The 24,381-nt window shown below is 37.2% G+C and overlaps 3 protein-coding genes across 8 annotated transcripts; 1 reads left to right on the plus strand and 2 right to left on the minus strand.

Moving 5' to 3' along the window:
• Positions 1–6,243: 6,243 nt before the first annotated feature.
• On the minus strand, positions 6,244–7,024 carry LOC125761422 (uncharacterized). The gene is made up of 3 exons (XM_049422533.1): positions 6,863–7,024; positions 6,322–6,793; positions 6,244–6,253 (listed from the first exon to the last, which is right to left on the minus strand). Exons 2-3 carry the CDS (start codon positions 6,786–6,788, stop codon positions 6,244–6,246), a joined length of 477 nt encoding a protein of 158 aa, XP_049278490.1. The 5' UTR covers positions 6,789–6,793; positions 6,863–7,024.
• Positions 7,025–10,289: 3,265 nt separating this feature from the next.
• Positions 10,290–11,768, plus strand: LOC125768438 (uncharacterized). Of its 2 annotated transcripts, none has more exons than XM_049436079.1 (3): positions 10,290–10,783; positions 11,132–11,305; positions 11,382–11,768. In XM_049436079.1, exons 1-3 carry the CDS (start codon positions 10,705–10,707, stop codon positions 11,603–11,605), a joined length of 477 nt encoding a protein of 158 aa, XP_049292036.1. In that variant the 5' UTR covers positions 10,290–10,704; the 3' UTR covers positions 11,606–11,768. The 2 variants fall into 2 exon arrangements, with proteins under 2 accessions (XP_049292036.1, XP_049292028.1); XM_049436071.1 differs by lacking the exon at positions 10,290–10,783 and adding an exon at positions 10,790–11,067.
• A 288-nt stretch (positions 11,769–12,056) lies between these two features.
• On the minus strand, positions 12,057–24,261 carry LOC125768392 (protein abrupt-like). 5 transcript variants are annotated; one of them, XM_049435991.1, is made up of 6 exons: positions 24,082–24,261; positions 22,545–23,706; positions 22,362–22,478; positions 22,129–22,227; positions 22,008–22,061; positions 12,057–13,855 (listed from the first exon to the last, which is right to left on the minus strand). In XM_049435991.1, exons 2-6 carry the CDS (start codon positions 23,581–23,583, stop codon positions 13,506–13,508), a joined length of 1,659 nt encoding a protein of 552 aa, XP_049291948.1. In that variant the 5' UTR covers positions 23,584–23,706; positions 24,082–24,261; the 3' UTR covers positions 12,057–13,505. The 5 variants fall into 5 exon arrangements, with proteins under 5 accessions (XP_049291948.1, XP_049291957.1, XP_049291965.1 ...); XM_049436000.1 differs by having other exon boundaries at positions 22,392–22,478; positions 24,082–24,259; XM_049436008.1 differs by lacking the exon at positions 12,057–13,855 and adding an exon at positions 14,477–15,284 and having other exon boundaries at positions 24,082–24,258.
• Between the last annotated feature and the right edge of the window lie 120 nt (positions 24,262–24,381).

A 24,381-nucleotide genomic window follows, 5' to 3' on the forward strand; every position in this document is an offset into this window, starting at 1 on the left:
CTGTGCCAGAAGTTATTCGAGGAACCAAGTTCCTTACCCTGTTTGAGAAAATGTAAAATTTTCCTCATTTTTGACCAATGTAGCAAAATTTATAAATGTGATATATTTGAATGCGAGTTTGTTGCAATAAGTTTCTTTTGACTCAAATAATGCTTTAAATTAAAAAAAGAATAAAAAATCAGAAAAAAATTAAAAAAAAAATTTCACTCGAAAATTTCATAAGGCTTACCCCTTACGTTTTTTTTTGGGAAATTTTGCAAAAAAAATTAAATTGATTTATTTTAATGCCAATTGGTTGCAATAAGTTTCTTTTCACTCAAATAATGCTTTAAATAAAAAAAAGGATAAAAATTTAAAAAAATTAAAAATTTCCCTATCAGAGGCGGATCCCGTTTCATGTCCTTGCCGATCAGACTAGCCCGCTTGTTCGCTTCTACAGGTTTGATAGCTAGGCAGACCTATAAGGTCTCGCCGTTTATTTCTGGCTTACTAGACTTATATTTACCACGTAGCCGGTTAGTCCGTCCTTGCTACGGGGGGGACGGTCCAGATGAGATTTGAATCCGGTCCTGCCGTGTGGATCGGCATCTTTTATCACATACACCACCAGGCCGCCCCGGTGTTCGTGTTGTATGATCTAATTAATGCAATAGTTGGTATTTGTGATACTTTAAGCTCATTTTCCGCTTCGTCAGAGACAATATGCTCTTCGATATCATTCACAACAATGTAATCCACACAACAACATTATAATGTAGAATATACAGAGAAATTTAATACTAAAACGACTGTCTAGACAGAACAAGAAGAGACAGAACGTGCAACGAACGAGCTCAAAGGTAATACGCGAAAACAAGAAGAACCCGATTCTAGATGTGTGAATCCTTCGTTTAACAGTTTCCGATCGATCTATTTGTCACCATCTCCTAAGTTTTCACCATCTTTCTAATGTCTAAGCCTAAGTGGCTAGACAGTTCAAGATACAAAACTGCTTGAAATCACTGGATCAGTGTGGCGGATTCACCTATGGGCAGAGTGGGTGGCCGCCAGGGGCCCTGCCGGTTGGGGATCCTGTCAAATGTATCCCCCCCACGCTCATTCCATGGGCCACAAAGTGGCTACTGAGGTCTCCAAAGAATTGCTCCCTCTCCCCCCCAAACCCCAGTCAACAGTTTAGAAATCATTAACCGGCGTATTTGTTTCCAATGTGTCCATGGCCAACCAAGCATCATTGATATATAAAAAGCCACAGCAGAACCTTAGTGCGACATTTAGTACAGTTCCTACAGGCCCATACTATCATTCCCAGGGCCTCCTGGGAGCTTTATCCTCCACGGCTCTAGATGGATGAATTAAAATTTGGGCAATTTAACTGAAATGTGCCGATCCTTTAAAGAGCTTCTTGAGCTACAAGTTACCGGAGCGGCCCGGTGGTGTATTCGGTAAACGGCGCCAGTCCACACGGCAGGACTGGGTTCAAATCCCATCCGGACCGTCCCGCCGTAGCAAGGAGTGACTATCCGGCTACGCGGTAAAAATAAGTCTAGTAAGCCAGAAATGGCCGGCGTGACCTGTAAGGTCGTTAAAAAGCGAAGAAGAGAGAGCGAGAGAACTACAAATTCTAATGGGCATTGAAGTATGCTACAGGGAATGAGGTGGGGATGTTCTTCGTGAGGACGAAACGACGAATCCTACATCACCTTCCTGTAGTAAATTACGGAGGTAGCACTGAGCTATTTGCAGAGCCGTTTACCCAATAACCTAATGCAAGGTACTATGAAGACCAACACTTTCTTCCGAATTTAAGGGATTCAAATGATGAAATGATATCCACATGCGGGGATAAACTAGAAACGATTTGTTACAATTTAGTGAACGATGAAGGACGAAATGTTATAAACATTCCTCAGTATATTAAATAGAAAATAAATTATTAAGCTAGAATCAACGTGAAGGTTACCTGGTGTCCGGTTGTCCATAGTAAACATAAAGCTGTAAGAAATATAAATAATTCCAATCAATATATAGATTTAGGGAAACAAGAACAAGAACAAGAACAAGAACAAGAACAAGAACAAGAACAAGAACAAGAACAAGAACAAGAACAAGAACAAGAACAAGAACAAGAACAAGAACAAGAACAAGAACAAGAACAAGAACAAGAACAAGAACAAGAACAAGAACAAGAACAAGAACAAGAACAAGAACAAGAACAAGAACAAGAACAAGAACAAGAACAAGAACAAGAACAAGAACAAGAACAAGAACAAGAACAAGAACAAGAACAAGAACAAGAACAAGAACAAGAACAAGAACAAGAACAAGAACAAGAACAAGAACAAGAACAAGAACAAGAACAAGAACAAGAACAAGAACAAGAACAAGAACAAGAACAAGAACAAGAACAAGAACAAGAATAAGAACAAGAACAAGAACAAGACATAAAATATGAAATAAAACAAATGAAACTTACCTTTAAGTAGAATAGTAGAACGACACTTTTTTTGTTGCAGAATGTTACAAACGCTGCACAGTTAGTACATAAGTACTTCTACACTTTTCACTTCACTACCCAAATGTTATACACATTCAGACACATACATATGATGTATGGTTGCTTAATTTAGGTGTTGACCATTTTCACTCAGTCTATCTTTCAATCAGTCAATCTTTGGTTTCAATCAGCAGCGCCAGTACCATCACCGACCAAAGCATCCAGCACAGTGAACCCAAATAATTCAATTCGACTAAAAAACTAACCTAGGTGTTTGGAATTTTAACCATTTCGCCGCTGTTCCATTACCGCCTTCTACTGCTTTTTTTTATTTCGGTTTCTTAACATAATTATTTAATTGAAGTATTGAAAAAAATTGAGTAGGCAACCGAGTAAGTGCATTTAGGCTTAATGGACGGTTGAATATCAAATAGAGATTGAGCATACCAGCAGAAGCTTCGCTGCTCTGTTGAATACCACGCGAGGGGTTATCACTTTTCGTGAATGCAGGCGCTGTGATTTCTTCCATGTACGCCATCGGTAATTATTTTAATTGAACTTGGATCGGAGTCTATTTTGACATAAAACGTATTTGGCTGTGTTATAGCAATGTTTAGATGGCAAAATAAAATACACACATACGGTTATGGATATGAGCTACGCATTGGATTAATTTTAATTAATGCAAGCGAGAAAAACAATAATTTGCTGTGAAATTTAAACCAAACGAAGGAGAACAATAAACGAAAACTTAGCAAATGGAATGAAAGAGAGCATGCATAGTTTGAAGCATGATTTGATTGAGTTGAAATAATAAATGGGATAGGGTAGTTAATGAACATTTCTATCTGCCAGCTGATATTTTTTGGTTTTAAATCGTTTTCCCTGCACCGTAATAATGAAACGAATCTTTTCTCCAGCCATCATTCAGCACACAAATATCGGTTTATTTTTAAACAAATTAGAACAATATTACAATGTAACGATTGCGTTATTTACGGATTGCGTTGGTGCAATCGAAGAAGATGAAATTCGCTTAATTATGTGAAATTGATAGTAGAACTGTTAATTAGTGTTCAGCAATGTAAGTACATGTTAAGTATATTACGTATGGTTTGAAGGGAAACGGTCCCTAAAAGGGATATGTTCAGGTGCTTGGGCCTCAAAGTAATTCCACCGTTGTGTCAAACTTTGTTCCGTAAAAGTAGCATACGGGGTTTATGTCTCTCTCTCTATCTCTCTCTCTCTCTCTCTTCTTGGCTTAACGACCTCTAAGGTCATGCCTATTTCACTAGACTCACTTTATCACGAAGCCGGGGAGTCAGTCGTTACTACGGGGAAACGGTCCGGATGGGATTTGATCTCCGATCCTGCCGAATGGACCGGCGTCGTTTACCATATACACCACCGGGCCACCCACCCGATGTTGATGTTGTGACAGATATAAACTTCATTAGCTAGTATTCAAAAATTAGAAAAAGTGTTGGAATCTAAACAAACAGCTTTTAGTTAATTTTTCCAGATTATTGTATTGCTTGTTTTCAACTAGTTTATATGCTTTAGCCGTTAAATTATATTCCTATATTCCGATATTATATGTCAAAGCATCGTAATGCGTTAATTAATTGATTCTTGTTTCTTTTCATAAAAAAAAAGTTGAATCTGATTCATCTAAAAAAACCCACCTACGCGACACCTGCGTTGAGGTTCTGAAAGAATAGATGGCTAAATGAATGTATTCAAGATTCCTTCATTCAAGTTATTGAAATGAGGCGACCGAAACAATGCGGTAGAAAAATTAGGAAGAAGCAGAACGTGAAAGTAGAATCAAACATAGCCGAAAAAGACACTAGCCTAAAGGCTTAAACACTGTTAACCCATTCACAGGTTCGGTCCGATTCTTGCTCGCGTAAGCGGCACTCCTTTGTGTTTGATTATGCCCGGCTAAAACTCGGGCAGTTTTCTTGCGGTCCGTTTTGTTCCCTATTTCACGCAGCCGTGCGTGGTTACGACACGGGCCACTTCTGAGCTAGTAATTCAAACTATCATTCTAATCTTTTGAATGAAATTCTGGAGCACATGTTTTAACATCTTATTATGAATTCCTATGTGCATTTCGTGCCACATTTATTTGAATATCGATGATAACCGTTCGTCACGTGTATGTGTGTATGTAAACTGAAAATATAAAAATTCATACCAGTGAGATTCGCATTCCTCGAATTTCTTCATATGTCGAAAGTATTCTAATTTTTAATAAAAAACTTTACTTTAAAACAAGAGTTTTACTAGTAATTAAATAAAAGCTACTATTCGAACTTTTAGATAGAAACCTGATATTCCAAAAACCTAAAGATATTTGACAGATGCGAATTTCCGCAATTCCCTGAGTTTGTGTATCTCAGGGAGGATATCGAGTATTAACAGCAATTAACCACCTACTAAAGATATAAACTAACATGATAAAGTAAACAATTCTTATTGCACAAAAAGGATTAAACAAACTTCAAGCAGTAGAAGGTACACAAATATTTAAATAAAGTGTTCCGAAGCCAGTAGACATCATTCTATGGTACATTGCGTAACCTAACTGTGCAAGTCAATATATGGCAGACATGACATTAAGAAAAAATGCCCAAAAATGTATGAATTAACCATTCATACACCGAATACATTTATTTCGGTACGAAGACATCAATCAACCACAATTCACAATGTACAGGGTTTTACACATGATAAGCTGCGGAGAGCCCACTTTTGGAAATCGCGCAAGCGAATATGAAAGTGCGGAAGGTTGATACGAAAACACCCAATATGTTAGCAAACCGCCCAATATAGATACGAAATCGCGTGCAATTGATATAAAATGTCAGATTGGCGAGGCGGTTTGAATGCTGGGTATATACTTGTCGGTTCGAGAGTTGAAAAATGTAAACAAATATTTTAAAACAATTTTTAATTAAATTACGTAGTTTGTGCATTCTAAAATTGAATAAAAATTAATGTTTAATAATATTACTGTAATATTATCTCACTCCACATGAAATTGTGAACTATAACTGTAAACTGTATTTCAAAAACATGCTACAGAAATCAAACATGAAAAGCGATATGGGTTAGTTAAGAAAAATTGATTCCATTTGTTCTTTTCAAGAGAGTCGTCAGTTTACTAGATAAATAATTAACACATTAAACCTAACATCTTACTATCTAATATATTATCTAAAACTTAATCTAAAATTTCCTCGCCTCTCAAACAGCGGGACATATATTGCCACATATTCGAAATGTAGCCATCGCAATCCTGTGCGGTAATCAGGCTCGAGCTATTTCTTATTGCTTCCATTAATTGATCCTCGTTTTCAGGATTTGTTCGTCGTACGAAATTTTTCCATTTGCTGAAAAGATTTTCAATGGGGTTTAAAAAAGGTGAGTAGGGCGGTAAATATAACGGTTTGTCTTCATCATTTCCGATAGCGATTCTTACATCTAGCGTTTTGTGGAAAGCCACATTATCCATTACGAGATATGTTCTGCTTATACTTTTGGAACGCAATGTGCTCTTCAGCTCTTCGATGAACTGTACGAACAGTTCACGGTTCACGGACCGAGTGTGTACGGTGTAATGCAGCACACCGTATCTATTCATCGCACAGATGATGGAGATGTTCCTGGTCCTTAGCTGTGGTACGGTGACGGTGGCCGGCGTACCTTTCCGAGATCGTCCTTTGAGCGTGCGCATGCTGACATTAAATCCAACTTCGTCCAGGTAAACTAGGCCACTGTCAGGAATTTCGCGCGCCACGTCATAAAATTTAGTGGCGTACATTTTGCGATCCTCGATGGTCGTCGGTGTGTTACGCCGCTCCGGTATTAGCTTCAACATTTTCAAGGAGTAGTTGAAGCCTTTTATTTCCCTCGCTATGGTCGTTGTTGAAACTCGCACACCGTGTTCCTGCATCAATTTTTGTTGCAGTGATTTCAACGTCACCGTACAGTCGTCATTGATCCAGGATTGCAGATCGCTTATGGCTTGCTGCGATAATAACTTCTCCCTGTTGCCACCACGTTTCTTGGCTTCGGCTTCAAATGTTTTTTGGTATTTTTTTACGATACCGTAGACGGTTGCAAGCTTGATATTGAGCATTTGGCTAATGGCAGCATGGGTTGCTCCATTTTCATACGCCGTTACCACGCGCTCTCTATCCTCATTGCTCGTAGTCTTACGACGTCGGGGTGCTTGCACTGCCCCGTTTTCACTTTGAGCTGGCTCCGAGCTTTGGCTAGAACTCATGTTTGCTGAAATGAAAAATAGCCGATTTGTGTTAGAGTTAGTTTGCTTCAGCCCTTTGCTCGATTGTAACTTACTTTACTCTTACACGGTACGTTTTAGAAGCAAAAAATCACCGGCAAAGAAATTACTGCTTTCGTACCCAAGCGCCTGCAAGACATGAAAAGGCACGGGAGTTTCAAACTTTTGCACTATTTTAAATGAACTATTGCACTATTTTAAACAAATACGTACCTTTCGGGGGATGATTGTACACACCAAAAACTAACACGCGATATGCTTTATTGAAAATATCCACAAAGCACACAAAATTCGCCAAAGATTTATCCGTAACACTGTAGACGCTTCGCTTGCTAGACCAATATGAAATATTTTTTCTACCTTAACGAATCTACCTCTCCCGTCAGAACAGTTTTTGAATGCGAGTGTATATACGCACTGGTTTAAATCTCCAATTTGAATTATTAGCATGTTTTTGAAATACAGTTTACAGTTATAGTTCACAATTTCATGTGGAGTGAGATAATATTACAGTAATATTATTAAACATTAATTTTTATTCAATTTTAGAATGCACAAACTACGTAATTTAATTAAAAATTGTTTTAAAATATTTGTTTACATTTTTCAACTCTCGAACCGACAAGTATATACCCAGCATTCAAACCGCCTCGCCAATCTGACATTTTATATCAATTGCACGCGATTTCGTATCTATATTGGGCGGTTTGCTAACATATTGGGTGTTTTCGTATCAACCTTCCGCACTTTCATATTCGCTTGCGCGATTTCCAAAAGTGGGCTCTCCGCAGCTTATCATGTGTAAAACCCTGTATATGTGGCATGAATGAAAACAACGGCCTAAAGATTGAATGAAATATTTCTTCAGTTCCAAAAAAAAAACCACACACACGCTCACCACCAACACGCTTGAACGTACCTCGCTATCAACAAACCTTTTTCTTTAGAAATGCAAAAATTAACACCTTCAAATCTGTTTAGTTCCAAACACCAATTTAGCCGCGCCGGCGAGTGGCGGGAGGGAGGGAGGGAGGGAGGGAGGGGGGGGGGGGAGTCTGAGAATGAATGTATCGCAAGACGAAACAAAATCTAAAAGCAAAACAAGTTGCATGAAAAGATCGGCGATCCAGATCACATAGAATACTGCCGCTAATGTGTAGGTGTTGATTTCAAAACCAAGATCAACGATCATTAAAACGAATGGACCGGAAATGGAGAGAAAAAAAAACAGGTTCCACGGAATATGATATATCTCCCTTTTCACTTTTTTTTCTCTTCAAGTCTTACTGGTTTATGCTAAAGAATCAAAAATTGTTCACGGTACTTGATTCTATTAATCTTATGATCTCACTTATCTGAAAACATAGGAAGTGGAAGATTAATAGCAGAACATATCATATGTATATGAATAAACAAGCGCATGTAAATATATAAACCATATATTTAATATGATGTACAACTATATATATAAACCTACACGTATATGCATATATGTGTACACCATTTGTGAGTATACAACCGCTTAGGCCACTTCAGTTTCGCCCACGGTTGAGAAATACTTTACCGACTGAGCTCGTCCGATGTCATTCTAATGACATGAGCAGCCTACTGGAGCCTGATTTGTTTAATCGTACTCATAGAGCACGTTAGCTTAGCCTTCCATACATGCTGGAAACAAAAACTACAAATCCTCCGAAGAGTTTTCCCCTTCGCATGGTGATATATAAATATGTACATATTTTTATTTATTTGTATTATATATATGTACATATATACATATCCACAATGGGTTTATATACCCAATTCATATTTTTGTTCTTCACGCAGGACCTTCTAGGTCATCGATGTACTAAACCAAGTAGCTGGATAGTTAGTATGCGCTAAGGGCGTGATCCTGTTGCGAATGTCGTACAAACTCCTCTTGTGTAAGAGGCTATTGGAGCTGAAATTTACTTTACCAGGCTGTTCTATATACACATATATATGAGGTTATTGCTCGTGGGACTTTTTTGAAGTTATTGAACACTGAATATTCTGTCACCATTCATCTGTCAAATCGCGTTTAGTAGAATAAAATCAGCCTTTAACTGTCAACCACGTGTTCGGTTTGAATTTGCATTAGACGGGATGCATCACCAGTAAAGACTTCATAGTTTGAAATCTTTCTTCTGAGTTATTTTTGAAGATATGCATAAATTCATTGATTTAGATAATGAATTGTTTTGAATATGTGTCTTATCTGTATCTCTATCTTGTATAACCGCAAAAAGCTATAAGCTCAGTTACGAATTCCATTGTTTCAATCAACGTTCCAACTTAAATGTTTGAATGACATTATGCGTTGTTTTTGACGTTTTACTTACTTACCTGCTTCCATATCCGGCGCTACGATTACTTGGAGTCTGGGCCTGCTGCAGGAGTCCTCTGAATCACTCGCGGTCGAGCGCCTCAGTCAACGTTGATGTTGGAGATGTCACAACATCATTACCATTCCTTGACTGAGGATTTGCAGATATTCCGCTACAACATTAGCTCTGTATTAACGATCTCCCCATGTCTCTGAAAGATTACTATCGCGGTCACAGAAGCCAATAACACCTCCCGAGCTGTTTGTTAGGGCGAGAGTTCAGAGACTTCCTTACACATAAGAGGAGCTGGAATCTCCTACCGTATATTGGCGATTAGTTTAGGCATATATCAGCTTCCGGAAGTTATCATAAATTGAGACATCTTTCCTGGTGGTCCGGCGCCACTTCCCCTCAACAGGACCGGGTTTCAAATCTCATCCGGACTAAGTCTCCCAGCAGCTAGGACCGACTATCCGGCTACGTGGTAAAAATGACTTTAGAGGTCGTTAAGTCAAGAAGACGGAGAGCTGGTCCACAAAATAAATCGTGGATCTACTCATTTGTTTTGTGTGTCGTCTGTCTGTAGTATTCTCCTGTAGCCAGAGTGTCGTCAGCCTGGAGTATTCTCCTGCAGCCAGAGTGTCGTCAGCCTGGAATATTCTACTGCAAAATATTCAAAATTTCGCACTCAATCCAATCCCTAGTCAAGCGGATCGTTATCCTTCGTTTTCTAACTACATCATCTACATTATTGAATACAACAATGAAGTGATCGATGTAGAAGTCCTTAAATGGTTACAATTAAACCTTCAAATTCTCTTAATTTTAGCTTTTTTTCATTAATTTCGCTGTTTTTGAGTGATTTCTTTCAAATCAATACTGATTCAAATGAACAGATTCAATGAAATTAATACACGTCTTACGAAACAATAAGTACAAGTATAAAAACAACATATTTGCAACATAATTGTAAATATTAAACGAAATTGGTAATAACGAACTTTTCAAATCCTGTAACAACCCTTGCAGGTTTGGCGGAAACATAAACACAACAAAAAGTAGCGTTACGGAGCGTTACGTCGAAACGTCAAATTATTCTTCTCGCTCGATGTAAACATCTCTTTACAGCGGGCAGATATGAATCATTTTACCTGTTTACACGGATTCAACTGTAACGTTTTATTGTACAAATAGTTAATGATAGTTAGAAAAAGTTATATTTAGTCCAATCTGATGAGTTTGGATTAAATTATTACAAGAAATATATTATTTTTGACAGTAAATAAATCCAAATTGTAACCGTATATATTGCTGCATCTAGACATCACTTCACCATTTACGACGTGTAGCCAGAGCTATCGCGCATAATCTGTAAAGAGAAAAGAAACAGTCAATACACACTATTGCTCAGACTTCTTGCGCCTGCTTAGAAAGCTCTAAAAGCCAACCGATCAACCGTGTGCGCTTACCGTTTAAACTATCTTAAGAGTGATAAATCCGCGGTAGATAAAGTTCCAGCAAAGTCCGGAAAGACGGACGCATAGTGCGTAATGTGGACCAGATCGTTTCATGTGTGGTTTGCATCGATGACAACGTTATTGCTCACGACCGAGATCGCAACAACAAATGGTGAGTTAATCAGCTAAGCAAACATTACTTTCAGGTTTCTGCAAAGCTTCGAATCAACCGTGAGTGGACATATTCATAATCAAAAGTTCCTGATGAAATATTCGACCTTAAATTGTGCTGTAAAGCGGATGTATTCGTGCCAATGGCGGATATAATTCAATCAATACGAAAAGATCGTTTTGAAGGCCACCTGGGTTCACTTTTAGAAAGTCTCGAACAATCAACGATACCTTCTCGCCACTGTTGCGATGCAAGCCAGCGTGTCAATCTAAATGCCGAAGAGGGTGCGCCTAAAACCTCCCTGCAATCGAAATGTTAATAGTTTCACTTTCTTTCATTACATTCTAGCGCTGCTAAAACGATGCTATCAATGTCGATCGCGAAGCGAACTCGGAAGTTGCAAAGATCCATTTCTGCTAAATGCCACTCAAGTTGAAAGTGAACGTGGCGTGTCAGCTGTACCGTGCGCATCTGGTTGGTGTGGTAAAGTGATCGAGGGAATGGGATCGTTCCGTGAGGATGGTAAATCAAATTTATTTTCGCATTAGTAGAACACGCATAAACCTGTACTATAATGTCTCTTCTTTTATGGCTTCAGATTACGATATGGCTACTCAACGTATGTGCGTTCAGCGTGGACCCTCGGATTCGGAGGATCGCTGCGCATACACCGTCTACAACCACAAGAAGGTGTACATGTGCTTCTGTCAGGGAGATCTCTGCAACACTGCCAACATATCCAGATACTCATACCAGTGGATCGGTCTGTGCAGTAGCACGGTGCTACTATCGCTCCTGTTTTTGACGTTCCAATTATCCTAGATTTCATAGACCGACTAACAAATGTGTTAAATAATGCCCATTAGATTTGGTCTAGCACAAGGCATTCCTCCAGGAAATTCCGTCCAACTGTTCATACAGACAATAATACTCTTATACTATACTTTTTTTATATAAAAATAGAATTATTTGAAATCACGTGTAACGTTCCATCCATTTTATTCCATTGCTCTATAAGGTATTGTTATTAAGTATATCTTAATTATATACAAAACTCAAAATAAGACTTAAATTGTGGTTGCAGTCAGTTTTATTTTTCGATTGCTTTAATTTTTCGTGGACTATTAAAATAATGTAGCCATTAGCTCTTACCACAATGAAATAAATTAATTTTCAACAAAACTTTGCTTTCGGATAAATTGTTTAAATAAATGAGAATTTTTTTTCCAAATTTTTAACAAAATTCAATCTTTCAAAAATTCCGCCAATTGTAAACAAAAAAAAAGGTGAAACATTGTTGTTTGTTTGAAAATTTCGTTCACATGTTTGTTTTATTTACTTGCCCACTAACAACTTTACGGTACATGAAAGATACGTACAATGTTAAACCAATTATGTTTCGGGATGAGTACTTCAACCTAACATAAACATCAGTAGCGTTCACCTTTCTATTGTTTGCTGATTATTAACATAAACCGATTACGCTTTGTGCCTCAAACTTTTTTTTTAAAGTTTAGTAACTTTTCTGTTATCGTGATTGACCATAGTGCGGGCTTAATGGGTTTCCTTTTTTCAAACATATCGTCTAATTCATTATGGAATTTACACTATAAACAACTTTTTTTGTTGTTCGTACTGATTCCAACACTAAGAATTCATTTTAATGAAATCAAACTGAACTAATTTAGCAAATTATTTGCTGAACACATTTGTTTAAAAATTGTTTTAAATGTATGCTTGAAATTTATGTTATCATTTTGTTGGGTTTTTTATGATCTACTCCATTACCACAACACTGAATAAACCTTTGATTCGATACCATTCTTGATTCGGTTTTGTAAGGTTTTGCTTTGTTTTTATTTTGTTCGGTATAAGTAATGTATTTTACTCTCTTTACCCCTGCTTAAAGGTCACATAACACACAAAATCTCCTTCCTTAAAAATTTTAATCTTTTGTATGTTCCCGTTTTCCGTCTGCTCAAATTCTTGGTTCAGGTTCCTTCTAGTTATTTCCCTTATGAAATTATAATGTAATTTTGCTCCACAATAGATAAGCACTTTTTGGTAATCGAATCCGTGTAATCTTTCCTTCAAACGTATCCATTTATGTCTTATTACAAAATGTACACAAATCATTGTACATTTTTTTTTTGAAAACTTTCGAAAAATTAAATCTTTCGGGTGACGTTTGCCTCTAACACACGTGGGGTGGAATTGTATCAAGAGTGAATGATGTCCCTTGGACAAAGATTTACTAATACACACGCACGATACAGCTATATGGAACAGTCGATCAGTCATAATCAAAAAAAGTCATTTAAAAAATCAGAAAAGGTATAAAAGGAAAAATTGGATACGTTAGACAAATACAATTTTATAAAAAAATATTGTTTAAACATTAAAAAAAATAGAAATCTACGCAAATAGCGTAGCACACTATTTTGACAATCAAATTCATGGTGAAAATCGCGGAAAAAGCATCAAAAATAGGTGTACAACAAGTGTGAAAATATGCTAATTTCATTATTCAAGCTGATTCCGACATTCTCACATTTGTGTCATGATACAATTTTTGTTTTACTATGTTTCCACCCATGTGTAGAACGTACGTTATAATGTCATTTAATTCGATTTGGACTTAATCAATTGAAACTTTAATCTTACGATAAAGTTATCCTATACACTTCACCTCGTAATGGCACATATACTGCGGCTACTGTGCTTAGGTGTCTTCCGATGATGAAAAGCGCGTCTTGATGCGCGTTACCGTCGTTCCAGCCGGATGCCGTCGTTTCGATGCGTTCGTTGCTTTGTTGGTTGCGACCGTGTTGTCCGCTATTTCGACAGTGCCGGTCGCATTTTGACTCCGGTGGTATTTGGATTTGTGCGTCGACAGTGACCATTTCGTTTTAAACCGTGCCGCACACATGATGCACACGTAGGAGTCCTGCGACGCAAAATGCTTTGCCTGTCGGTGTCGCTTCATCGCATTCATTGAGCAGAATGTACGGCGGCATTCGGGGCACTTATGCGGCTTGTCATCGGAGACAAGCTCCAGCTTTTCCACACTTACTGCAAGTGTAAAAAGTTACAAATATTCTTCGTTCATTTAATTTTTCCAACAAAGGCCTACTGAGAAACAATAACCCAAGCGAACCCATTTATATTATTACTATTACTTTTTACTGTTTGTTAGGTTTGCAACATATTGTTAGATAAATGGGACGATCGACGTTAGAAAAAAGGGTCTCCTATGTTAAGTCTTCATTGTCTTATTTAGAAAATTCATCGTCAGTGTCCATAATTTCGATCATTTTTATAAATTTGTACACAAATTTGTCTATCACGTTCCTTAATGATATTAAACGAACTGAAATAATGAAATATAGTAGTTAAATAAGTGTACACAGGTTACTCTTCTAAAAACTGCCTTTAAACTCAATTCTAAGGGAAATATACATTTTGATATGAAAGTATTTAACTTTTACTACGAATATACAGTGGAGCGCCGATTATCCGGGTACCTTTTATCCGGCTGTCCCATTATCCGTGCAGCTCGGAAATGACAGTTCCAAAGGCGAATTGACATATTAACTGCAAAACCAATGATGGCAAGAAATAAAAGCCTCAATAGGGAATGATATAATTTGCTCAAATTCGAAAAAAAAAACAAATTTAACATCTAGCTTTACAAAAAAAAGTCTACTCATTACACACTAAGCACTAATATTTATCAATAAAAAGAGTTGTGCCTATTATCCGTGATATTCGCTTATCCGGCAAGGGCTGAGTCCCGATGACCACGGATAATCGGCGCTCCACTGTATACAAATGGCGCTACTTTTGTGATCTTCCTGCCATTTTTTTTGTTGGAACAAATAAAAGCCAAAATAATAAAACAAGCATTTAATACATTGATCATCAGAAAGGGAATAAGGACTCAAGGACTCTATCTGGACTTAGGGTTAGTGAATGTTTAAAGAAGATTATTTTTATAATAAAACATTATCTTCACCATTCGACTAATGTGATTAGAGAGCTTTCAATTAATGTGCCTTTTTGTCATTTTTTTTTTAATTCATGATAGAACGACCTGCCCCCTATATTATAGCCGTTTATCAATAGCTATCAATCAATAAGAAAAATAAAAAAATAACATGAACGAAAGAAAAAATCATGTTAGAAGCCAAACATACGTAGAATTGAACATTGCTCTTCAACTGCAATAGTATTGTACAGTGATTCTTTATATTTCAATCTGTTCCAGGAAATGAAATCGGCAACGAATCCCGGTTCATTTCATCCCGCAGCTGTTTGGATTCATGTGTGATTCGAACATGTTCGCGTAAGCTGTATTTGTTTTTAAATTGTTTGTTGCAGTGATCACACCGTTTTGGTTCGAGACGGCTATGCTGCGTGCGCACATGTCGCCAAAGATTGCTCGCCGTGATTAGCAACCGACAAACTTTACATCTCGCCCACTTGTTATCGCTATCGATATCTAAAAGTAGACAGAGGAGAGAAATTAAAACTTTAAATAGAAAGATGAGGAACAAAGTAGGGGGGTCCCCACAAGGCAGATATCAGATGCCAGGATATTAGTTTTAAACAATTCAATTCTATGTAAAAAACAATACATACTAAACAACAACAGGTTTCGTGGAACTTTTTGGTTTTTGTTCGATCTTTATTTACACTCCGGGGCACCGGATGCGTAAAGCGTACATTCAATATTTTCATTTATGTGAGCCTTTATCAAAAATGGTAAAGAATTGGAAATCAATTTCTTTTTCCACATACGCGTTAAGTTAAGTGCACACAAACACAGGGGTTTAGTTTATAAAACCTTCAGCCAGAGAAACAAAACTTGAAACACACACTGTTCCGTCAGATTCCATCATGCATTGCCTATAAAGTTTGCAAACGTTTTCCTTATTAAGCGAATTGCTTTGATGAGACAAAAGAATTGTACTATACAAAAGATACAATTGCTACATTGACCCAGAAAGAAGTTCATATGTTGAACAGCGTTTGCTTCCTGATAGTTGTACAATTGTAATTCTTTTCTTATTTTATTTTATAGCAAAGCGATACATCCAGACTATTGGGAAAAAATCAATAAGTTGTATTATTTTTTTAAATAATTCTCTTTTCTTCAACCCAAGTATTATTCGAATAAAACTTTAAATTAAACTTTATATATTTTTTAGTTATTTTAAAGACAAGAACCTACTAGCCTCTGCTGTGACCAGTGAATAAGGACACAAATTTGAGTTAGATAAAATTGATACAGAAAATAGTTTATTATGTGTAGAACAAAACAGTATAAATCAGATCCAATAAGCGGCTAGAATTGACAACAAACTCCTTTTTTCTGTAAAACAAAATAAATACCGCGCTGAATTTCAAACCTGATCTAATTAGAAATTTAATTATGGTTTTTAAAAAATCTGTCATTTATGTCAAAATAACTGTCAAAAAAACTAAAAGAGAAATCAATGTATTATTGAGAGTGTGTAATATTCAACATCCACACGGGTTATCGTGGAATATTCGAATTCGAACTGTTACAATATCAGCACGAAAGGCTTCATTTTTCGCAACCTTCGAAAGAATGCTAGGAAAAAAAAATTAATAGAAACAAGCATGCTGGAGGAATTTATTACGCTCTAAACCGTTAATTTACAACGAAATTTTGTTGCGGCAGTTCCTTCGTAACGTGCTGCGATCTAACACATCGAATATCATTCGATCAACCTAATCCAAAATTGCCAAAAAAAAAAACAAATGAAAGGAAAACAAAAACTATTGTGAAATATATCCATTATTTATCTATTATTTTTTGCTTTTAAATTGTGACTAAACACTTAATTCTGAATTGCGTGGACAGTAACGAATTTGCTTGCTTTTTAATGGTCAAAGTTATAAAACAAATTCCTAAAACATATTTTTAGCACTGTCCCTTTCCACTTTCTTCTCTCTCTTTCTGTTATTTTATTGTTTTCTCGCATGCACTTAATATTTTTTTATATAAATTTAAACTATAAGTACAACATCAAACTGAACACTGCAATGATGCATCAATTTTTTCCTTCAGAAAAAAATCACTCGATTGAATTTGGTATGTCAAAACAATTGAGAACATGCAAGCAAACAATTAAATGTTTGCTTTCCATTCATACGGCACGCATGTTAAGATTTCTTTTAAACGGTCAAGTTTGTTGCTTACTCGTTTATGTTTGAGCCTCACACATACTTTCACATAAACGCATCGTGCGTAAAATGTAAAGGTTGCAAAATCATTTTGTCCGGGTTCTGAAATATCCACTCTCCGCAATATAGTCAAGATTTTTGTTTTATAATGTTTCCTTAAAATTACTTATTTACTATTATATTTACTCTTCTGTTGGTTTTTTTCATTTTTGTTGTATGAAATGGGAATGGGTGGTTTCCGCCATTTTGTTTTAAAAAAAAGTCCTAATGTTTTGATATCTGCACAGATGAGTTAAAGTGTGTTGCTACTCTCCCTTTTTATCTCCTCTTCCTTTCTTTATGTTCATGTTTATGCTGTTTTATAGTTACAATTAATGTTTATCATGTTGCTAAAATCATTTTAAAATAATATTTTCTTACTTTCAACCATAAGATACAAATATGAATCTTTGCGGGGTATGCATTAAGTTCTTGCACTAATTTTGACGCATTTGGGGGTTTTGTTCAACATGAGCAATTTCGATGTGAAGAATGCTTTTTTTGAGGGGGGCTTGAATAATATTCAATTAAATTTCCATCAAATTAAAATAAAGTAGTACAAATTTACGGGAGACTGGGCGGTGGCAGCAATGTCGGATTCCCATTCGGATTTTGCCGGATTTTTTGTTTGCTTTTCCAGGTTCAAATTTACCCAGTAGGGTAGATCGTTACGCCAAGACGAAGTACAATCTTTTGGTAACTATCAAAATATTAGTTCCAACACGTTATCAAACGCAATTGATTGTTTCATTTGAAAGCATCTACAACAACAAACCATCTCACCCATATTGCATGCTTATAAGGGTCCAAATACCATTTTTTGGTAATAATTTCAACGGTTAAAAAAAGTGTTTGATTTACTGTCAGGGCGCAATCAAAATGGCCCAAATAGGTACAAAGAAAATTTATTGAACCAATAGTTAAGTAATTACAATAAATGAATTAATCAGCATAATTCACTACAAACAATTTGATCGGAGTTAGCATACGAATGGAAACAGTTTCGTACGAGTGTAGTAAAACAACATCCATCTAAATGATGTTAAAATTATCAAAACTAATGCAAACAACTAGTACATAACGCATAACGCATAACGCATTTTGCTACTTCGTTTCCCTATCAAAATGTGTGCACAAAGCAAATGCTTTTATACATTGAATTTGACAGCAAAGAAACAGAACTATGAGCCGTAAGTAGCAGCAGTTAAAGTGCCATTGTAATGTCATGCTTTTGTTATAAAAAAACATAACGAGCCAAAAAAAACATTCATCTAGGATCAATAAGCAGGATTTTTTTTACCATACTGTACCAAATGGCTTACAAGTTCGCAGTAAGTGGTTACCGAATGGCATTTCCGAACCCTGCCATTGATTAAATTGTAGACTCTGATCAACAGTACGGAAGGTTAAACGGTTAGGATATCGCTTTAACCTTTTCTGGCCTAACCTCGCCTGGAATCTGGCAACGGCTGCACATGTTTAGCCTAAACCTTTTTTATATACAATACCTGACATTATTAGATAATACACACTCGCGATGATGAGAGCTCGCGTTAGTCACGAACGTGAGGCAAGTACCAAGCGATGTAACCCCCCTCCGGGGTTACGACTCAATGCGAGCCATCTATGGCATGATTTTCTCGTGTTTCAGCTTCATGTGTCGCTTGAGATTGGCCGTGCGTGACAAGATCGCCCCGCAGATAGTGCATTTCGTGAGGCCCCTGTGTATATGCTGATGCATCGTGAGCGATTTCCAGGCGGCGAAGCTTTTGTCGCAATCTTTGCACTTGTATTTTTTGGGTTTCATTTTTTGCTCAAACACTTCTGCAAGAGAGAAGAGAGGAAATTGTCATAAAAGAGCTGCTTATGTAGGGTTTCGATTTGCTTGTTTATAGGGTTTGGGTTTTTGTTTTTTTGTTTTTGCTGTTGCAGTGTTACACAAATTCGTTTTATGTGACATGCCGAGATTGTTCATAATAATGGTTGTTGCTGCTTTTCACAGTTATGCATAGTAATACAGCCAGACTATTACTACGAAATGCAAATCAAAACTTCTTACGCACTATTCGAGGCATCCCTGTTTGGTCATGGATTATGTATCGCCATTTCAAGCGCACGCTTAAAATGGCAGGGGGAAAAAGCTTTACTGCGTAAGACAAATATTTGTGTACATAAATGTTTATTTCTTTTATTGTTTATTTAACAAACGATCTATCCTAGGGTTCGCTGTTAGAAAGGCACAAGTCACCCAAAAAGATCACGGAATCACGTTTTCGTAACCCGCAGCTATATGGCACTATTCTCTGCATTCCTTTTTTGGAGAAGTGTTCGAGCAAAACGATTTAAAAAATATTGGCCTGTGTAGCGCGTTCATGAGACACCCTGGTAGTTTTCTTCTTGTTTGCTTTTGCAGCTGTATTTCTTTATTATTTGTACAATGTTTTTTTTTGTAAACAATTATATTATTACCATAATCTAATGATTGAAAAGATCATTATTTAAAAAAAGGCGTTAGATATTTGTTTATAATATTTAAAAAAGGACAAACCATTTAAATGCTGTATTGTCGTATGCAGCATGATTTTATTATATCACATATCATCACAAAGACGTACGTTTTAAACTAAATTCATCTTATCGTGGCATATATGATATGATGTTTCGCTAATATGGCATCATTTTTCAAGATCATATGATGCCTGCTTTCTCATCAAACTCCTCGTGTACGGACAGTTTGGAGTTTGGTTCTTGGGAAACGCATCATTATTTCTTATAATATAAAATTTCTTTTTCACTGTTTCTTTTTAGAATTATCCTAACGTTTAAAGGTTGGTAGATTCACAATTTACCAACAAACAATTTTTTGTAACGAAGTTTCTTTTATCTGAGCCTCATGAATATCAGCAGAATCTGATATTGTAGATGTATATTAATACTACCTTATCTCATATCAAAAAGATTGTGGTAGTATCATTGTTACTATTGTCACATAAGTACTACTTTTTATATATTAAACAACGAATAATCGTTTAGATTAAATGTTGGAAGTCATCGTGTCCGTTGAACATGAGAAGTTTTTCCTTTTTTGTTTGTAATTACTTTTAGTAGATTTCATCTAACCTACTATTAAACAATATTCTCTATGCTTCTTTATATTGCACATCGCTTCATCCTTTTAACGCTCGTTTTGTATTTAAATTTTTACAAAGACTCCGTAATGTATCAACACTAGCTGTCTACTACTCCGATTTCATGTTTTTAAAGTTGAAACGGGCATCCAGCTTCAGCGTCACCTGGTGGATTTTGTTCAGGTGTATGCGCATGTCGTAGCTGCGCGAGAAAGAACGCAAGCAAACCGGACACTTTGTTTTCCCCGAGTGCAAATCCTTATGCAGTGTCAAAGACATCGGGTGCTTGAAGCCCTTCCAACAGATACTGCACCGGAAGCGGAGCTCTGTGTCTGGAAGTTTAGAGATACAAGAGAAGAGGAGAAATAGAGGAATGGACGCAACGGGACAGAGAGTAAAGAGCGGACAGAAAATAGCATCACAGCAGACAGGCATGACTGTCGCATGGCGCCAAGCGACACTGCTATTTTTGTAACAAAATACGCACAATACATTCAAACGTGGAAACAAAACATTACATGTTAAAACATTCCATGAATAGTAAAAGCCATTAATGTTATAACATAACAGAAGCAAAGAGACAATGGATGAAATTCAGAATGAACATGAACACCCACAATGCACCAGTTGCTTAGAACATAAATCCTCCGTGTTCATTGGGCTTACATTATTCTTATGTACGCTCGACGATGGAATGAGTATTATTCAATCTTTAAACAGGGAAACATTTGTTTTCCCAAACAGTTGTATTACATGGGCGAATATGTACATGACTTTTCTATGAATGTACTTAAGCGCTACAACATATCACCGATATGAAACTGTTATGACCATAAACAGTTTACACAGATGAAACTATACTCTTCTCTCTCTCATGTTTTTCAAACTGCACAAGTCAGGTATTATCTCTAGTCTCCAATAAACAAAACTGTTCCGGACTTCTAGCTATTTTGAACTATAATTTTTGTTTTGATGCACTATTTACGTACGAACGTTCTTTATTTGTTCATTAAAATGTCGAATACAGATTTGTCTGTCTGTATGTTTCGTTTAAACAAGTAGTACGAGCGGTAAATGTAAACAAAATTTAAATTTCGATCAAATAGTAAGTTTTTATACAACTGGAGAACTTCCGTAGAACTTTATCGGTCCGTCAAAATTTATAAAATTCATTGCTTAAAGGATGGCACTCAGCTAATTGTAGAGTTCGTGCTATAGACTAATGTATAAACGTTTGAAAATTGTCAATCAATCATCTGCTCACATCAGAGTTTAGATTTCTGTTGTCATTACAATTGGGCTCGACCATAAAGATATTGAAAATTTTATGATCAGAACAATTTCCAGCTTAGAGTCCAAACAACAACAAAAACCAGATAAATAATATTCCTTGATGTAATTTCGTAATGGATTGGAACTTCTTGCTGTTTTGGTTTGAATTTTCCGATAAACCCTTATATGGCACAAGAGTGTTTGGGTGTAGCCCATTTCAGTCAGATTTTAGAGTTTATTGATTGTACTGTATTAAACAAATCGTATGAGCAATACAAACAATGTGGAAATTTCTGATGAATATCAATCTAAAAGCGATGCCATTGAACGCATCCGTTAGACAATTGCGAATGGTAGAAACTTGCCTAACATTTAGAATATCCGTCACAGTCAGAAAGTTTCATTAATGAAAAAGTATTCCAACCTCCTCCCCCAAATAATTGTGAACAATAGCAACCACAACAAATGAAATCATTCGGCTTTCTGTCAAATAATTCAGTTCACCGCAATGACTACTACTGCATATTATTGATTTGATCCCAACAATTGAAAGCAAATGAAAGTGTCCGTACCTTGCAAAATGTTTGATTTCGTCTGCTCATCGGTTGATCCTTGGAAAATACGACCTACAAACGTAAGATAATAGTAAGATAACGAGTCCAGTTACAATTACCTAGCAACAACACTACTTACTCATATCCATTTCCGAGCCTTCGATCTCAATATTGTCCTGCGCCATATCTTCGTCGTCATCCTTTTCTTCTATGTTTTCCGAAACAAGTTCGTAGCTTTCTGTAAAACGGAAAATAGTTTAAATTTAGTTTTAGTTGCTCGCATGTCAAAACTGGCCGATACAAAAAAAGAGACAGCTAATCTAAAAGGCTCTCGTTTGGAGTACTTTTCGAGGCCAATTGTACAGCAGCTACCTTGGAGGAACGTATTATTTGTGCCGTTACCAGAATTAATCGGCTCGCCGACGCTGATAAACTCCGGAATTTCCATCTTTAGCGTAGCACCCGATTGGCCGTTTTCTGTGTACTGTTCTGCTAAGAAAAAAAGAAGTATTAGAAAACTGAATTAAACTTTATACTGTACGAGGCTTTTCTAACCATGTTCTTGTTCTTCTCGTGCATCTTTCGTAGTGATGGTGTAGGTGTCTGTCTCATACATTTCGTTTTCGCCCGATTGTCCCGAACTGGTGGTTGTAACTGTTACCGTCGAGGCAGAAGGAACAGATGAGTTTGGCTGCGACGTTATGATCTGTTGTCCCTTGATCTTTTTCTTTCTCGGCTGGACGACATTGTCTACCACCTCCTGCAAGGTAGTAGCCTGCGTAGTTTGGTGCTGTGGCTGTGACTGCACCTGAGATGTTGTCTGCTGCTGGTTCTGTTGTGACTGCTGCGTTTGCTGCACTTGCTGTACGGCTACTTGCTGCACCTGCACTTGAACCTGTTGCTGTTGCTGTTGGTGCGTCGATGCTTGTACCTGAATTTTAGCAATTGTTGGTTGCTGCTGTTGTTGCGTGATCGGTACAGCCATGGTGGTGGTAGAAGCGGTCAAGGCGGGCATTTCGGGCGGTGATGGTTTGATCAGTGGTTTGGTGATGATCGGTGTGGTCTGTATCTGTGCTTGTACAAGCTTCGGTTGATGGACTATGGTCGAATTTGATGGCAAAGTGAGATACAGGGAGTCGGTCGTTGTGATCGTGGCAGATTTGTCCAGTACGGCTTGGCTCTGTATCAGCTGCTGTGCGATAGCGGACGTAGTCGTGTTCGTTTGCTGGCGCGAATCTGTCGTATTGTCCGTGAGCCCCCGGATCGCCAGTATCTCGGCCGTATGAAGGAAGGAGGGTAGCTGTTCCTGCGGCACGCTCACTTCACCCTGGTACATAAACTCGACCAACGACATCAGGTCCGTGTAGCGCACATTTTTGAAAATAATGACCGGGTGCTGGCATGGATTCTCCTTGAATACGTCCTTGAAGTATGGACTGCAAGCGGAGAGCAATATTTTATGAGCGCGTATCTTGCGCCCTTCGCAGCACAACGTCACATCGACGAAGTCTTCTTCATAGCGGAGTGAGTCAAATGCTCCGGCTATGTAGGAGGTGTAATTATTCCACCGTAGCGAAAACTGCTGTGGATTCATGTTTGTAAGATTTGCCACCGTTGGGCAACGCACGGATTTACGGACACCAGAATTGATCACACTTATTCTATTTCACCGTTGTTATGCGAAACGCCGTTCAATGTTTTATTCCGCCAGAAACATCTACAAAATGGTGAATGCAATCGTTAACGAAGGGGAAAAAAAGGTAGCAAAAGATAGAGAGCATGAGTGTGAGAGGGAGAAAAAATCGTAATCAAATAATAAGTTGTAATATTGTATCTACATTGTTTTTAAGTAATAACTTTGTTCAATCATGCTACAAACAAGATTTTACGGAGCTTTCTTTTATCGATAGACGGTATATTTCTATTAAAGGTGGAGTAATGGTCTTAACCTTAACAATGGCACACGAATTGGGAAAGCAACGCTAATGCAGGCAGGTTGTGCAAATACATTTCAGTTGTTTGCACCGATTTTGCCATTACTGGTTGTAATGTAACTTATTCACAAACATTCCCACAACACTTTAAAACTTACTTCTCATCAGTTTATCAGCTTTAGCACAATTTTTACCGCGATTTTAATTCAAGACGCTATTCCAACCTCCCCCACCTGAAGCGTTTTCTTGAGTGGGTCTTCCTTTCCTTTTTTCCAAGTAATGGAAGAAAAATACCCCTTCAGCAGGGGTTGTCAAATAGCGTCATCTACTTTGACAGCTGCCCAAGGTTTCTTGAGAACATCCGATTTCCGACGCGTCAGATTGTGTTAAAATGAATAACAGTTCGAGTAATTTTTTAAATAAATTATTGATAAAATACATTTTTGTTAAACATAAAA

Source organism: Anopheles funestus, chromosome X (genome assembly GCF_943734845.2).
Source record: "Anopheles funestus chromosome X, idAnoFuneDA-416_04, whole genome shotgun sequence".
NCBI classification, from domain to species: Eukaryota; Metazoa; Arthropoda; class Insecta; order Diptera; family Culicidae; genus Anopheles; species Anopheles funestus.

Coding starts and splice junctions, on each gene's coding strand:
- LOC125761422 (XM_049422533.1), bottom strand. CDS start 6,788: ATGAGTTCTAGCCAAAGCTCGGAGCCAGCTCAAAGTGAAAACGGGGCA.
- LOC125768438 (XM_049436071.1), top strand. CDS start 10,926: ATGGCGGATATAATTCAATCAATACGAAAAGATCGTTTTGAAGGCCAC. Junction 11,068..11,131: donor CAATCTAAATGCCGAAGAGG/GTGCGCCTAAAA, acceptor ATTACATTCTAG/CGCTGCTAAAACGATGCTAT. Junction 11,306..11,381: donor GGGATCGTTCCGTGAGGATG/GTAAATCAAATT, acceptor TTATGGCTTCAG/ATTACGATATGGCTACTCAA.
- LOC125768392 (XM_049435991.1), bottom strand. CDS start 23,583: ATGAATCCACAGCAGTTTTCGCTACGGTGGAATAATTACACCTCCTAC. Junction 22,479..22,544: donor ACGAGAAGAACAAGAACATG/GTTAGAAAAGCC, acceptor TTTTCTTAGCAG/AACAGTACACAGAAAACGGC. Junction 22,062..22,128: donor AGGCTCGGAAATGGATATGA/GTAAGTAGTGTT, acceptor TTACGTTTGTAG/GTCGTATTTTCCAAGGATCA.